The following is a 17690-nucleotide window of genomic DNA, read 5'->3' as shown; positions in this document are numbered from 1 at the left end:
GAACCATCATAATAGGAGACCATTTGCTGTCAGAAGAAACCTTGGTGTTCGTTTATTTGACAGCCAGTGTTGCATTAGGATGCCAAACTAAGGCAAGAGTCCTAAAGGAGTTATATAGGATTTGACCTTGCTTCTATTCTGTTCAACTTCTTTATATCTGTGACTTGGATGATGGCTGAAGTAGCATTCTTGTCAAATCAATTGCAGAGGTCTGGGAAGGATAACTAATAGATTACAGCAACCACAATAATAGTAACCTCCATTTCTTTACTAAGTTAAGGTTGACAAAGCCCTTTAACATGTGTTATTTCATTTGATATTCACAATAACTCTGAGAGGTACATATTTCCATTTTACTATTAAGGAAACTGAGTTTGAGGTTCAGTCTGAGGGTAAGTGACTTGCTCAGGGTCACACAGCCAGTAAGCATCTGAGAAGGAATTGGAATACAGGTCTTCCTGACTACCAGATCAATCTTAAAATATCTCAGCAGGCTAAAATAAACTGAAAAAGTAAGGTGACTTGTGTACAAATTTTAACATGGCTTCAGTTCAAGGAATAGGCTGTAGAATTGCAGGTTTATATCAATAGTTTCATCCTTTATTTGGTAACCCCCATCCCTTTATTTAAAATTCCCATCCCCTCTGACTTTTCATTAAATAATCTATACAGAGAATTTTCTTAGCTCTTATTTTATTCACATAAAATTAAGAATTTATTACAGTTCTACTGTGTAAGCTAATCTTGAATAAGTAATAAAATAACAATATGTATTTATCAATAAATAACCCTTTTACAATTTTCATATTTGTAACTTGCAAAATAACTATTAATGTTATCAATATAAGTAGACTTGTTTTTTCCTGCAAAATTTCTCAAAATATGGTGTCGTTGTTTTTTGCTATATGTAATTCTCACACACATATCAAGATTGAAATTCCGTTTTGATAACAGCTACCCAGATGATCCCATTTCACACAAAAAAGGATGTTATAAATAGTAATGTAATGTATATCACTTTGTTTAATAAACCAGAGAACTCTTTATTTAACCATAGCCAAAACATAAAAAGACTTTTCAGGTTCAAATGTTTATTTCAATATACTGTAATAAGAGGAGTCTATTAGGTAGAGTCAGATAAAATAAATCATTTTGTCCCTGGCAAATGGGTTCCATATCCATTCATATTTAGAAATATCTAGATCTTTAAAACACAATGAGAACTGCTTCTGTATTTTAGTCAAGGGATTAATAAGTAAACATTTGTTTTCTTTTATTTCGTTTGGAGAGAAAGCATTTTTTTTAAAATCATGAAACATATAATATTATCTTTTAAATTTGCTGTCCATGTCTCTTACTTTTTCATAAATTCATTCACTTAGTGAATCTTGCTGGATCTGAGTTTGAATTTGAGGACCTTGCCTTGATTTACTTAGAGAACTCAGCTTTTCAAAATATCCACCAAATTTGCAAGTTTCTGAAAGAATTTTTAAGTGAATTTTCTTCATCTTTATTATCTTTAAAATATCCATTTATTCTGTTTGTTCAGTCACCCTCATAAATACTCTAACAAAAAAAAAAACCGGAATGTTTCAAAATAATTGATATTCTGACCCCAGAGGTAGTTTTGCTGAAAATCTCCTAGCTAGCTACTCTTGTAAGAACTTGAAAAACTATATGTAGCTCTTTGGTCATATTTCTGGGTTCACGTGATTGCATGCAAAGTATGCACTGGGTCCAAATTATACAAGGGATCATATTTTATAATTGTGTTTTTAGACTTGTATTTTACAGAATATTCATAGCTGGAAGTCCCATAACCTTTGCTGTTTAAGTGTGTAAGGACCATGGTAATGGGGCAGGTAGAGATAAAACACCAACAGATGAGGATAAAGACCTGAACTGGAGTGATGAGACCCCATTGATTTCTCATTCCCATTAGATGAAATGAATACCAACTGAGTATGTAGACAAGACCAATTCTTTTTCTTTATAAAACACAATTTGTTCATGGGATTCACTTGTTAATTTGTAGAAGCAAACCACCTAGGACTAGATATTTTCTGCATTTGAAAGCAGTAGCTCAAACTCTGATGGCCACAGTTTTAACTAGCTCATTTAATTCACATCTCTGCCCACAAATCTTTATCCTCAAAAAGCTTACTTGCCCCTGGGAAGACATAAACATGTGCTGAGATAAATGTATAAATGATTGGGAAGGAAAAATAGCAAGTACTAACAGCTAATATGCACAATGTCAGTAAGGTCTTTACAAGTAGAGGCTGTTTCATTATTTTTGTAACCCAAGTCCCTTATATAGTGCCTGACACATAATAGGTGCCTAATTAAATTTGTTGTTTGTTGACTGAACTAACAGGATTGGGAAAGGCTTCCCATGGAAGAAGATAAATGAGCTAAGCTTTGAAATAAAATGGGGATTCTAAGAGACAGAGGTAAAGAGGCAGTGAATTTCAGGCATTAGCAATACTCTACAAAAGTATAGAGGTAAGAGATGAAGAGCCAAATTCAGAGAGTAAAAACTTGGCCAGTTTCATTGGAATGTAGAATATATAAAGGGAAACGACGTTCAATAATTTAGAAAAGGTAAATTTGAGCCAGATTGAGAAGGCCTTTACTTTAAATATCAAGTACTTGTGTTTTATTCTACAGGCACTAGGGACCCATTGAAATTTCCACCATCCTACAGTTGTCCTCCCTAGTCACATCCTAGAATAAGATATATATTTGTTACCTCCTCTTTCTCACCTCTAATTTCTCAACCCTTCATTGCCTGTATTCCATCCTCTTCACTAAACTGACACTGCTCTCTCCAATGAGAAAAATGATATATTAATTTCCAAATCAGATAGCCTCACTTCAGCCCTCATGTTTCTCAACCTCACTGCAGCTTTAAATGCTATCAGCTTCCGTTGCCTTCTGGACACTCTTTCATCCATGGTTTTTCTTTTTTCCTTGACACTGTTCTCTGTTCTTCTACCTTTTTGGCTTCTCCTTTTCACTCTTTTTCTAGATCATAACTATTGTCCATTTGTAAATATATGCATATATGTGTGTGTACAAGTGTGTGTATATGATATACATATCATATATTATACACACACACGTATAAATTTTAAAGGGTGCTAACACAACTGTAACTATAATATAACATATTTATACACACATACATATATAAGTTTTAAAAGGTGCTAACAAAACTGTTTTATTTATATGTCTTTTGGTTCTTTTTAGCTTTCTCTCTGTTTTTAAAGTGTTTGGCTGATGCGCTTTTTTTCATATTTATCACTTCCCACTAACCTGTCCCTTCCAACCTCTCTCCCAGAGTTGAAGACTTACTTACTTTGTAACATATACGTATAGTTGAGAAAAACGAAAAGCTATCTCTAAGAATAAAAATCTCATTCTTTATCTTGAATCTACTACCTCTCTGTCAGGAAATGGGAGTCATGTTTCATTCTCAGTCTATACTGTCTTTTGGTGATCTTATCAGATCCTGTGGGTTAAACTATTACTTCTTTGTAGGTGGCTCCCAATTCTATCTATTCAGCCCTTGTTCTCCTTAACTCTAGTCCCATATCACCAATTACTTATAAGATATCTGAGGAAGGGCACATGACACAGTGAGATGAATGTTGACTTTGGAGTGAGAGGAAGTGAGTTCAAATCTCACCTTTGGCACTCACTGTCTACATGACCTTATGCAAGCCATGTAATTTCCCCAAGCTTTATTTCCTCATCTCTGAAATGAATGGATTAGATTAGATAGCCTCTGGGGATCCTTCTAACTTGAAATCTATAAACCAATGATATTCAGCTGTATTCTGTAGATAGCTTGAATTCCACATGTAAAAAGTAGCTCATTACCATCCACCCCAAAGTCCCCTCCTCTTTATAACTTCTCTGGTTTTACTGATGACATTATTATGCTTTGAGTTACCCTGATTCACAGACTCAGAGTTAATCCTTGACTCTTTATGCAATCTTAGCTTTCAATTCATATCAGATGCAAATGTCTTGCGCATTCTGTTTCTATAATGTATCTTTCATACATTCCTTTCTTCAGAATTATTCCCGTAGCCACTCCATCCCCCCACCCATTTCAAGACCTCATCTTCTTGCCTGATACGCTTTCTTATTACCATCAGTCTACCACTCTGAATGCATAAATAGTCTTCTAGTGAGGTAGCACCATTGTGATTCCCCCATCATCTTTAGGAGTCACCAGTAGAGATTATTATGGTAGTAGGACTGACTACTGACATGGTCCGTGTGTGTGTGTGTATGTGTGTGTATGTGCGTGCATATATATATACACACACATCTACATATATGTGTGTGTGTGTATGTAGACTCATATATGTATGTGTATATACATAGACTCATATACATATATGTATGCATATATGTGTGTATGTGTGTGCATACACATATATACACATATATGTGTATGCACACATATACACATGTGTGTATACGTATACATATACACTCATAGAAACACACACTGGAGATATACACACATATAATTGGCCAAAGGTCACGATAGAAATTTGTTTTTTTTCTTGTATTTTTATAAATCCATAACAGATGCTTTGCATGTAATTTTAAAATTTTAATATTTATCATGTTTTATGGCAACTTTTTTTCAGTGTATTCTTTTGAATGATAAAATTGTGAGCAATTCATATTCTGAGCTTTTAATGCCAAGATTTGAATGCTACAGAGTCTTGGAGAAAGACAGTCAACACCCCTAGCTAATAATGTCAGTACCAATAATACCAATTGCTTATATTTGTAAAAGGTCTACTAATAGCCATCAAGAAAAAGCAAAGCCAGTTTAGAGGACTGTCCTCTGAAAACGATAGAGATTATACAGATTTTTATGGTATCATGGTAAATAATTATGAAAAAAGTATAACTTTCGTTTCTATGTCCTTAACAATGGGTATCAGAGGAAACAGAAATTAATGAAACCAGATAACTATACATTTCATTCAATATTTCCTTATTGTTATTTTTCAAAAGTTTCAAGATTCAAGCTCATTGGGACATAGTTTCAGTAAAAATAACTGTGGCTTTCTTTTCAGACCTTAGAAAGAAACTGGAAATTAATTCGTGATGAAGGCCTTGCTGTGCTAGATAAAACCAAAGGTCTCTTCCTGCCTGAAGATGAAAATCTGAGAGAAAAGGGTGACTGGAGCCAGTTCACTCTATGGCAGCAAGGTAAACACACTGATAGGATTTTTTTTTCTCCCTACCTTCATCAGCATAGCATAAAATAGCATAAAACTTATGTAAACATTTAATCAAATACGAATTCTTGGCAGTTAGAGAAGATGGGCATTTTTAAAGCTGTGATTTCAGGAACCTATTCATTATTCTGTTTGCACCCTATTTGCATATATGTGTTTATATGTATAGATGTATAGGTGTGTATATGTATGTATAGTTGTGTATATGTATATATATGTATACAATACACACATATACGCACACACTTGTTTTCTGATCTATTCTGATTATATTCTTATAAAATTGTTGTATTTCTGATTATATTCTTATAATCACAAATTTTTAATTGGAAGGGAATTTTAGGGTCATTTTAGGCTTAAAAACCTTTTTTAAAAAAGTAAACCCACTCACTTTCTCCTGAGGAAGAGTCATTAAACTTTTATATCTCTAGTAGATAGGAAGTGTTTGTTGTTTGCTTTAAGGCAAGGCACACATTTATCAGCTGCTCTCCCTCATTTTGGCAAAGAGATAAAGCATCAGCAGATATCTAGATAGCTGAAGTACCAACCTTAGCAACTTGTAATTTATACCTAGGACCGTTTCACTTCTCTTTCTGCTGCCACTGAGTTGCCCAAAGGCTTCTCCTTTCTTTTCCCCCCAAGACTGGGCTTCCCTGTATTGCCTGGTTTGGAAGTTTAGTGTCCACTCATCCCACAGCTGACTGACATAGAAATGTTTCTACCCATTGTTAGGTATCCTGATAGCCCCTGCACTCCTGGCGGCTCACCGTATTTGTGCTAGACTTAGTTCAGCTTTAGCACTGAATCTGTCTGTAGCGTTGCTGCAGCTCAGAACTCCCAAACATAAGCGATCACAGCTGCATCCTGCCTGGATTACAGGTGTGCTCCAACAGGCCTGGTTTCTCAAAGTCTTTTTACCACATTTCAGTTCTGAAGTTCCTTCCCTACTGTACACATGAAAACTGCTAGTCCTGTGTCCAGACATAAGAGTGACACATAGTTTGTGACCCAGCGCCTCAGACCAGCCTCCTCTGCTTGATGCACAGACACTGACTGGGGGTGCAATTTGTGGTTTGCAAAGAATTTTATAAGCATTAAGTCATTTATTGTCACCACAACCATGGTAGGCAGGTGCTGTGATAATCCTCATTTTACTGATGAAGAAACTGAGGCAGAAAAAGGTTAACTGACTTGCCCAAGGTCATAAAGCCAGTGAGTGTCTGAGGCTGGATTTAAACGCACACCTTCCTGATTCCAGGTCTGGTCCTCTTTCTGCTGTTCCTTCTAGTAGTAATTGTTTGCCACATGCAAATTTCAAGTTTGCCAGCTTTCGAATCTGCTTTAATAAATGTCTGGCATCCTGGAAAATGCCCCAAGACCTAGAAATAAGAATATCTAGCTAGGTCCAGGCTCTGTTACTCAATATATGTCCTTAAGTGATTCATTTAACCCCTAGGAGCCCACATTTTCCTTTCTGCACAATGTAGATTAAAATGCATGCCTTGCCTACCACAGAGTGATGATATGAATTAAAATAATGCTGAATGCTTAACAGTTGCTGCTGGGAAATGATTCAGCTTCTATTCCCTCAAACGAAATAATGTTTGCAAAAGGCTTTGAAGACTTGAAAGCCCTAAATGTCAGTTATTATCCCTGTTGTCATGTACAATATAGAAACGCCTTCCCCAGGATTCTACATGGGAGCTCAAGATTCCGGCTGCTCTGACCCTGTTTCAGTTTGACCTGAAGTGGCCAAGAGTGTAGAAATGCATACTATCTATTAGAAATGAAGTAATAAAGAACATATTTATTGAAATATATGACTAATATAATGGAGAGTATACTAGATTTGGAATCAAGAGACCTAGATTTGAAAGTTGGCTGTGACCTTGGACAAGTCACTCTAACCATCTGTATCTCAGTTTGCTCATCTGTAAAATGGCTTTGGTCATCTCTCAGCATTTTTCTGGCTCTAACTTTATGATGATTTTTATCTTGCGGCAGCATGACAAGATCATTGGACTTGAACCAGACAGTCTCTCAGAGTACGATCACTGTTCTAGGAGGAGAAATGATGTAGAAGGGCAGAAACCTATTTTCAAGAATTAGATGATGATAACAATAATAATTTATGTATTATGCTTTAAGGTTTCAAAGAGCTTTTCATATATTATCTCGTTTGATCCTCTCAACAGCCATGTGAGAGAGATGCTTGTTAGTATGCCCATTTTACAGATGAGCAAACGAGTCTCAGAGAGGTGATGTTATTTGCCTAGGGTCACACAGCTTAGTGTCTGAGGAAGGATTCACACCCAAATTTTCTGACTGAGACCAGGGCTCTATCTAGTATACCTTGCTGCCTCTGAAGAGCTATTTTGTGGAACTGTTCTTTCACTTGAGTCCATGGACCAGGACTAAGAAAAGGCAATGGAAGTTGCAGAGGGGCAGATATTGGCTTAATATAGGGGAAAAGTTCCTGTCCATGCTTAAGGATGGAATATGCAACCTTCGAAACTCAACAAGTTCCCCAACCCTGACTCTTCCAATAGAAGTTGAATGTTGTAGAGACCCTATTGGGGTTGACTAAATGACTTCCATGTTTCCCTTGGAACTCAGATTATGCGATTCTGAGTCAGCTGTAGAATTGGGTCACAGTCAGCTGTGACCCAAGTCACAATACTAAGAACTGCAAAGAATATGCATTAAACTTTACTGCTGTGGTTTTATCACTCTTTCACTCAGAATCCTTTAATGGCTTCTAGTGGCTCAAACACTAAAGTACATAATAACATTCAAATCCCTCCACAATTTGTCCCCGTCTCTCATCTTACTCCTTTACTATTTGTGTATCAAACAAAAACCACTTTATTTTGCATCAAGGCAAACAAACATAGTACTTTTTGGACACTGGTACATCTATGATTTTGTGATGTTGAAACTCCCTCCAGCAGAGCAAATTACAATCTTACATGCCTTATCAGCCTCTTGTCCATGTCAACCCATAAATCCTACTCCAGGGGTCCACTAAACCTGCTGTTTTATGCCTTACTTGACATGTATAATCAGAACATCATTGAACATCACTGTTGTCATGTCTTTCAAGAAATCTCATATTCTCTTAAATTCTGCATATACCTTGTTGGGATAGACCCTTTTCATTAAATATCCTCCTCCTTTTCAGAATCTACTGTATCTCCTAGAATAATTCTTTAAAATCTTCTAAACGGAAGAGAAACAAATGTTTATCAATCACTTGCTAGGTGTCAGACATTCTCTTAAGCACTTTACAGATATCTTGTTTAATCCTAGCAAGAACCCTGGGAGGTAGGTGATATTTTTATTCCCATTTTACAATTGAGAAAAACAAAGGCAAAAGACTTGCCTAGGGTAGTGTTTTAAGTGTCTGAGACTAGTTTTCCTATAGTGCTGTTGCACCACCTCACTGCCTCTAAATAATGTGGAATTTGCTGTCAAATGTGTTTAGCAAGGTATAGCTTATATACTAATATATACCAGTGACTAAGGTAAGAAAAGAGAAAAGTAATTTAGAGTAAACAGTTTGACCATCAGTTTATTCAACATATGATTTGACATGCATGGAGAAGAACCTTTCCCCTATATTAAGCCAATATCTGCTCCTCTGCACATGTCCCTCTGTACAGCTTGGTACAGCTGTACCAATATATACCAGTGACGAAGGGAAGAAAAGAGAAAAATAATTTGGAGTAAACGGTTTGGCCACCAGTTTATTTGATGTGATCACAGCACCTGACATGTGAATTTCCTGAATGTTTTTAGTTATAAATTTGCGTATCAGAGCAGAGTGTATTTCTGTATCTAAAATGCAATAAGATCTCTTTTTGTAGATCAGTTTGATAATCTCTATTGGAGAATTGATCCCAGAAATAGCTCTTTCAGTAAAGGAGCCTTCCCATATATTTTCACACAGAAGTTTAAGTGAATAAAAATCATCCCTATTCCCTTTTCTGAATTTTAGATGTTAAATGTGGAAATCAGAGAAACACAACACAGGTGCTTATAGTTTTGCTGCCACCTTGAAGGTAATCTTCAGGGGTCTGCCCTTGGTCTAAACACTGTACTCATGCCAAGTAAGACCAGATTGGGCATGGCCACCTGTGTTGTCACCTTACCTGTAAACAAGTGATGGAAGGTTTGATGGTCTCAAGTTGGACTTTTTCTACTCCATCTTCATAGGTTTGTACCCTAGGAGAGAAGTGCTAAGGGTACAAGACTGAGTAACATATACATAAGGACATTAGTTTATATACGACCTTCCATCCTTTCTAAGAGCCATCAGAAAATGTGGACCTAGGAAATAAGACATCTTTTTTTTGGTTAGTTTTTTAAATATTATTTTAGACTGAAATAGTAAAACTGAAATACACAATGGAGAAAAGGAAAAGAAACACATTACAAACTTAAATATTAAAACTTAAATACAAAATAAGAAAAGGGAAAAACATGTCATATGCACAGCAGAACATAAGAGAGGATTCACAATTTATAGTATTAAATGTTCATTTCAAGAAAGCCTAAAATACTATGCATTGTGTTAAGAGCTGTCCATCTTTTCTTTGCCTCCTTGTAAGTTTTCTTTTGTTCTCTGCTGTGCACTTTTTTACTTTGTCCTTTTTCCCCATTGTACTCCTCCCAGGCTACAATTAAGCACAGATATAGATATATACATACATGCATACATATATAGACATATACTTTCCCTAACAAATTCTACTCCTGATCTTTGTTTTGGCTTTTGCATATTTCTTGTTTACTACCCCTCCTGACTCCTCTACTTTATTTCTATCTGCTAGCTTGTCCTCCTATTACTTAACCTAACTCCTCCCATTCCCGTTAATCTAAGCACCCTTCTGTACCTGCTTTAACCTATTTCTTTAATCATCGCCTCTAAAGAGCTCTCTCATATCCTCTTCTCCCCTCCCCATCCCCTTAGCATTTTACTTCTTTCTGAATTTGGAAGCTTTTATACTCTTCTAAATATATATATGTATATATATATATGTATGTATACATATATATACACGTGCGTGTATATATACGTATATGTATGTATATGTGTGTGTGTATATGTGTGTGTGTGTGTATATGTGTATATATATATATATATATATATATATATATATATATATATTATTCCCTGTTGAACCCATTCCTGATGAAAGTAGGTTTCCAGAAGTACCAGTCATCCTCCCCAATCTAATTCCTCTGTGTTAGTTCTTCTTCTTGGACCTCACTTGTATAAGATAATTATTCTTTTTGACAGCTTTACTTTTTAAAATCATATCATACTCAGATCTACCCCAATCTTATGAACTACACAATTACTGATAACAACCTTAGATATAAATTTTATTTTTTACATACATAAAAGGTAAATAGCCTGTCCTTATCAGGTCCCTTGTAATTAGTCTTTGAAATGTACTGTATTTTTTTCTTGGCTCTTATATGTCAGATCTTCTATTAAATTCAGGTTATTTTAAATTTTAAGAAAATCCTGAAAGTCTGACAGTTCATTAAATGTCAATTTTTTTTTCCATTCAGGATTATGCTTAGCTTTTCTGGGTATGATATTTTCAGCCAGAACTCTGGTTCTTTTGCTCTTTGATATATAGTGTTCCAAGATCTGGGGTCTTTTAGTGTCACTGCTTCTAGGTCTTGTGATTCTAATTTTGGCACTGCCATATTTAAATTTTTTTTTTTCTTTTAGCTCATAATATTTTATCCTTGAGTTGGGGGTTTTGGAGTTTGACTATGCTCTTCCTGTGGGTTTTCCTCTTAGTATTTCTTTCAGGTGGTGATCAATGAATTTTTTCTATTTCTACTCTAACCTTTCGTTCCAATGTTTCAGGACAATTTTCTTTAATTATTTCCTGTATTATTTTATCAAGATTCATTTTTTGATCATAGCTTTCAGCTAGTCCAATTATTCTTATGTTTTCTCTTCTTGCTCTGTTCTCCACATCAGTTGTTTTTCTTATAAGATGTTTCACTTTCTCTTCTATTTTTTCATTCTTTATATTTTGTTTTATTACTTTTTGATCTCTCATAACTTCGCTGGCTTCCCCTTGCCCAATTCTAATTTTCAAGGACTCATTTTCTTCCTTAAGATTCTGGATCTCCATTTCTAATTGGTTGGCTTTCTTTTCATAATCTCCTTGTTTTTTTTTTGGATTGTTCATACACACTAACACACACAGTTCTTCCTCAGTCTCATTTGATTTTTAAAGTCTTGCTTAAATTCTTCTATGAATTTGGCAGGGGATGGGGGCAGGGGACCATTTGACATTCCTTTTTTGGGGTAGAAGAAGGTTTCTTTGCTTTAGTATCTTCCTCTGAAGATGAAGCCCAGCCTTCTCTATTCCTATAGTAATTTTCTGTGGTTGGATTCTTTCTCCTTTGCCTTTGCATTTTTTTTTATAGTAGTAACTTAATTTTTGTAATCACCTCTAGTCTTGGGATATGGGCGATGGTGCCTCAGATCTTAAGATGTCCAGCCTCCTGTAAGTGCCCACAGCCAACAGCTTACCTACCCCACTGCTTCTGCACTTATTGGGTGTGTGCTAGTTCCTTTTCACCCTTGCCACTCTCCATAGCACAGCAAGGTCTGGCATTCCTTGCCAGCAGAGGTTCCCTCAATTTTCCCTAGCTTAGACTCCCAACTCCCCTCACTATTCCAAGGGTAAAAGTTCTAGTGGCTGGGGCCAAGGTGGCTTCCCAACTCAGCTATCACCAGGGCTTGCTGCTTGTTGTTTAAGGGAACCAGGACCTAGCCTGGAGGTGTTTACTTTCACAGGGACCAACCTTCTTCCTGGAATTTTTCTTCATATCCTTTCCTGTTGTCTCCCTACTCTTATTTATTTTTATTGCTCTATGTTCAACCTGAGGTGCTATTTTATCTCTTTTATGGGGGAAAACCTTGAGAGCTTGGAATTTTCTGATCTGCTCCTCCATCTTCCCAGAATCCTCTAAGACAACATCTTTTGACCTTTTGTGGAGGTAGAGGGAAAGGGAGAGAAGGAATAAAATACTTTTTTATGAACTGAAATATTTTCTTTTATCTGTCAGGTTCTCTGCAACCAGTTACAGCATCTCAAGTTGGATTTAATTTCATTCAAATGGAATGAGTCAGGCTCCAGGCTAATTGTACCCCAGGAACAGAATGATGTCTGGGAGGGATGTGTGTTAGAAGTAGTCTCAGTCAGGTGAAACTTGAAATTTCAGGAAAGAACTTATCTATGTGAAATTTTTCTAAGGAACCCCTTGGCATGAATCTCTCCTTAGCTTCAGTAGAACTTTCTCTTGTTAACAGAGCGTACAAAATGACTTGAACAATAAATATCATCTTGCACAAGGATTCCTGTTTAAACCATCATGAACTTTCTTTAAGCACAGGCTTTCCATGCATTCCAAAGGCTGTCCATATGGTTGAGCCTGAAGGTGATTTAGCAGAAGGACATTTTCAGAGTTGTAGTGCTATAGAGGCAAGCTGCTAAGTAAGGCTGTTGAGCCATCAGAGATGGTTGGTTGTCCCATGTGTATCTGTTTTGTAGTAAATCTTCAGCATTGTGCTGTTTAGAAAGCAGATGGAAATAGCCTGGAATGATTATGCAAGTGTTAACCATGTGGATCTTATTTAAGCTGACCAAATCATTGAAATTTCCATTCAGAAGAATCAAATTAAAAGAAAGATAACTCAGAAAGAGTGAAATGTCCAGTTGAGCATGGTCAGGTTGGTGAAGAACTTCAAGTTCATGCCATAGGAGGAGCGTGATAAGGAACTGAAGAATGTTTAGCCTGGAGAAGACAGGGGAAAGGGACATTAAAGTGATTGTAGAAATGTCATGGCAGACACATGTGCCTTACACATAGTAAGCATTTAAGAATTGCTTGCTAGCTATTGGCTAAAGAGAGTAGACTCTGTGCTTCCAGAAGACAGAACTACATGAGCAATGGGTAGAAGTTACAAAGAAGCCAATTTAGATTGGATATCAAGAGAAATTTCCTGTATTAGAATTATCCCAGAGTAGAAAGGTAGGAAATATTGAGTTCCTCCCTGTGTCACACCCACGCTGGAGTCTGCAAGCAAAGATTCCCTTGGGTTAGATACATGGGAGAAGTAATTCTTTGGGTGGGAGGGGTCTGTGTTGGGCCAATGAGGTCCCTTCTGACTCTGAAATTTTGTAATTTATAAATTTTTGTAAATTAAAAATAAGAATTCATCTCTTGCAGAAAACCGCTATTTGATTGCTTGTATCATAGCTGTAAGATCTACAAAACTGGTCATTCAGTTACCCGTTGACTTCATCGCCTCCTAAACTGAGGGTTATGCAGTTTAGTTCAACTAAGATCTCCTTGCTATTAATCCAATTAGGAGTTACTTCTTCCTGTCTCTTCTGCATCTAAATCTTCTTCTGTGTCATATTCTCTGCTGAAATGAACTCATAATTGGGATTAATTACAAACTTAGGCAAAATCAAAGCATACTTACCTAAAAAACTCTTCTTCCGGATAATAATTACTTCAGTACTCTCTTGTGTTTTCCTAGTTCTGATTCCATTTCCTTATACAACTGGAATTTAGTATGTGTACTTATTTGGATTTTGTTGTTTCCAGTGTAGGTAACTCAGTATCTCCAATCTTCCAGCCTTTGGAAGCATTTGTTTATACTTCATGCATCTCTACTTGTATTTGTGTTTATCTTGTACAGTTCCCTACCCAGTTGTCTGTTAGTAAATTTCTATCTCTTCCTAAGTCTCCTCTTTCTGTCAGGAACACCATCCTTCAAGTCACTCCAATTCACAACCTTGTAGTCTGGTCGTCCTTGACTTTTCATTCTCCTTCACCCTTCCTATCCTGTTATTTTCTAAATCTTTATCAGTGCTCCCTCCCCGACATCTTGAACATCTACCATTCTTCTCTCCACCCACATAACCACCACCATAATTTAAGCCTCTTTATCTGCTCTCTCCTCTACTATTTCATTTACCTCCTAGTTGGTCTCTCTCTCTCCCTCTGGTCTCTGTCCTCTCTAAGCCATCCTCCATATATACTTCTGCCAAACTGATATTTCTAAAGTACAGCTCTGGTATAACATTCTCACTCCCCCCACATACACTTGAGAAGCCTCAGTGACTCTAAAACAGGGATTCTTAACCTTAGAACAATGCCTGGCGCATAACAAACAGTACTTGTTTCCTTCCTTTTTTGTATCATGGATTGCTTTTGGCAATGTGGTGAAGCCATTAGATCCCTTTTCAGAATACTCCTCTTATATTCACCATTAATGTATGCAAAAACTTGGTTCTCTCTCTAGTCCCTATTCCCTGCTTTGGAATTTATTTTAGTGATACCCTCCTAATGATTTTACAGAGGTCTAAAGTCTATTATGTTTGGAGTTCTGCTGTAAAGAAATTTAATTAAAACAATTTTTTTACTTAGAAATACCCATTTTCAGCCCAGTTTCCCCTCCCCACACAAGACACAGCATCTCCTATGTGTGGGCACTTGAGCGGCCACCCCTCATGCTGTTCCTCATAGCTCTCCATACTCATCTCTTCTCTGACTTCCCTGTCTTCCTTCAAGGCTCAGCAAAAATCCTGCCTTCTGTAAGAAGCCTTTCTCAATCTCCCTTAATGTTATTGTTTCCCTTCCAGTTAATCTTCAGTTTATCTGGTATATATCTTGTACATAGTTGTTTGTGTGTTTTCTTACCCATTATATTTTGAACTTTTTGAGGGCATGGACCTTGTTTTTTCCCCAGCATTTAGTGTAGTACTTGGCATATACTAGGAAATTAATAAATGCTTATTGACTCTAGGAATGAGTAGGAGGACAGTAATTGATTTGTCTGTGAAATCAAACCAACCTATTTGGATTTTCCTTATGTATCATTTCCAACCTTTTTTATAATCATCAGAGTTTAACCTAGTCTTAGAAAGATACAATTTTAAGTTAGTCATACAACACAAGCTATTTTTCTTTTTTAAAAAAGTATTCAGCATATTCATCATCAATAAAACAGCGTAGGTATAGGTGTATAGTCCAGACACTGAATACTGCATTCTGTCTATTGATGTCCATTCTGTCCATGGTGCTCATTCTGTCCATTTATCTTCTGTTTGGGTAGGACATTTTTCCATCTTGAGCTTCAGGTTTCTCATAGATGAAGTGATTTTGAGAATGTAAATCTATCAGTGGGTCTTCACTGCATGCATTACAAATTTTTTGCAGTTTGTCCCTAACAATGCATTTTTAATTTATCTGTCCAGGAAGAAAAAATGAAAATGCTTGCAGAGGAGCTCCAAAAACCTGCGCTTTACTAGAAAAATTTCCAGAAACGACAGGGTGCAGAAGAGGGCAGGTATTTCTGACTTTTTTTTAGTATTGCTAAAACTCACTGTAGCAAATAAATGGTCTCCAATGTTTTCAAAAGGATGGTTGAATTTCTTTGCTTCATTGAAAGCTGCTTTTTTTTCATACTAGTTTTAATGGGTCAGAATTTCACATAGTTGACATAAAAAAAATGATCCTGGAAAACATTATCTTTCTCTGACTTTTTAGAAAATGTGAGTGATTAGTTTTAATCGCCACAGAAATAGTTCCGATAGAAAACCCAGATTTTCCCAAATAAGTCTGTCACTTGAGATTGTCAATTCTTCAGCCTCCTGACAGAGGTTTGAATGAAGGAGCCATGATAAAAAAGGGTGTCTTTTTTTTCTTTCTGCAGATCAAATATTCTGTCATGCACCCAGGCACTCATGTCTGGCCTCACACAGGCCCAACCAACTGTAGGCTGAGGATGCATCTGGGGCTGGTGATACCCAAGGAAGGCTGTAGGATCCGTTGTGCCCAGGAGACCAGGCAAGCCTTATTCCTTTATAGCAGCAGTGTATTTTGACTTGATGATTTCATGGTTTAATATAATAACTCTCAGTTGATTGAAGATTTAGAGCAGTAAGGAACCTTAGAGGTCATTGAGTCCAACAGTTCCCCCCCCCCATTTTACAGATGAAGAAACAGGAGCCTAGGGAGTTTCAGTCACTTGCCCACGGTTGCACAGGCAAATGTCTACCATTGATGTAGTAATTTTTTTCTCTCTCTTTAAATTTATTTATTTAACTTTTAACATTCATTTTTCACAAAATTTTGGGTTCCAAATTTTCTCCCCATTTGTCCCCTCCCCCACCCCTAAACACCGAGCATTCTGATTGCCCCTATCACCCATCTGCCCTCTTTTCTATCATCCCTCCCTTCCCTTGTCCCCATCTTCTCTTTTGTCCTGTAGGGCCAGATAACTTTCTATACCCCGTTACCTATATTTCTTCTTCCCTTGTAGCAAGAACTGTACTCTACAGTTGTTCCTAAAACTTTGACTTCCAACTTCTCTTCATCCCTCCCTCCCCACTCATTCCCTTTGGGAAGGCAAGCAATTCAATATAGGCCATATCTGTGTAGTTTTGCAAATGACTTCCATAGTAGTTGTGTTGTGTAAGACTAACTATATTTCCCTCCATCCTATCCTACCCCCCATTGCTTCTGTTCTCTCTTTTGATCCTATTCCTCCCCAAAATTTCTCCCTCCTCCCACTGCCCTCCCTTCCATTATCCTCCCCCCCCCCCCCCGGTTAGCCCCTTCTCCTCCAGTATCCTGTATTGTAAGATAGGTTTTCATACCAAAATGAGTGTGCATTTTATTCCTTCCTTTAGTCGAATGTGATGAGAGTAAACTTCATGTTTTTCTCTCACCTCCCCTCTTTTTCCCTCCACTAAAAAGTCTTTTGCTTGCCTCTTTTATGAGAGAGAATTTGCCCCATTCCATTTCTCCCTTTCTCCTCCCAATATATTTCTCCCTCACCACTTAATTTCGTTTTTTTAAGATATGATCCCATTCTATTGAATTCACTCTGTGCTTTTTGTCTGTGTGTGTGTATGTTTGGATGTGTGTGTGTGGATGTGTATGTGTGTAATCCCATCAACTACCCAGATACTGAAAAGTTTCAAGAGTTACAAATATTGTCTTTCCATGTAGGAATGTAAACAGTTCAACTTTAGTAAGTCCTTTATGACTTTTCTTCGCTGTTTACCTTTTCATGCTTCTCTTCATTCTTGTGTTTGAAAGTCAAATTTTCTTTTCAGCTCTGGTCTTTTCATCAAGAATGCTTGAAAGTCCTCAATTTCATTGAAAGACCATTTTTCCCCTGAAGTATTATACTCAGTTTTGCTGGGTAGGTGATTCTTGGTTTTAGTTCCTAGTTCCTTTGACTTCTGGAATATGATATTCCACGCCCTTCAATCCCTTAATGTAGAAGCTGCTAGATCTTGTGTGATCCTGATTGTATTTCCACAATAATTGAATTGTTTCTTTCTAGCTGCTTGCAAT

At 36.8% G+C, this 17690-nt stretch overlaps 1 protein-coding gene across 10 annotated transcripts in view; it reads left to right on the top strand.

The window, feature by feature from the left end:
• Positions 1-17690, top strand: part of ASPH (aspartate beta-hydroxylase) — a 276582-nt gene that overhangs the window by 241630 nt on the left and 17262 nt on the right. For all 10 annotated transcript variants that reach the window (XM_072604669.1, XM_072604662.1, XM_072604667.1 and 7 more), the window contains 3 exons: positions 5109-5244; positions 15581-15672; positions 16039-16172. In XM_072604669.1, coding sequence (XP_072460770.1) covers positions 5109-5244; positions 15581-15672; positions 16039-16172 — 362 coding nt within the window. The remainder of the gene's footprint in view (positions 1-5108; positions 5245-15580; positions 15673-16038; positions 16173-17690) is intronic.

The sequence above is a fragment of the Notamacropus eugenii genome, chromosome 4, assembly GCF_028372415.1.
Source record: "Notamacropus eugenii isolate mMacEug1 chromosome 4, mMacEug1.pri_v2, whole genome shotgun sequence".
Classification (NCBI taxonomy): domain Eukaryota; kingdom Metazoa; phylum Chordata; class Mammalia; order Diprotodontia; family Macropodidae; genus Notamacropus; species Notamacropus eugenii.
This window is presented reverse-complemented; position numbering and strand designations above follow the sequence as displayed.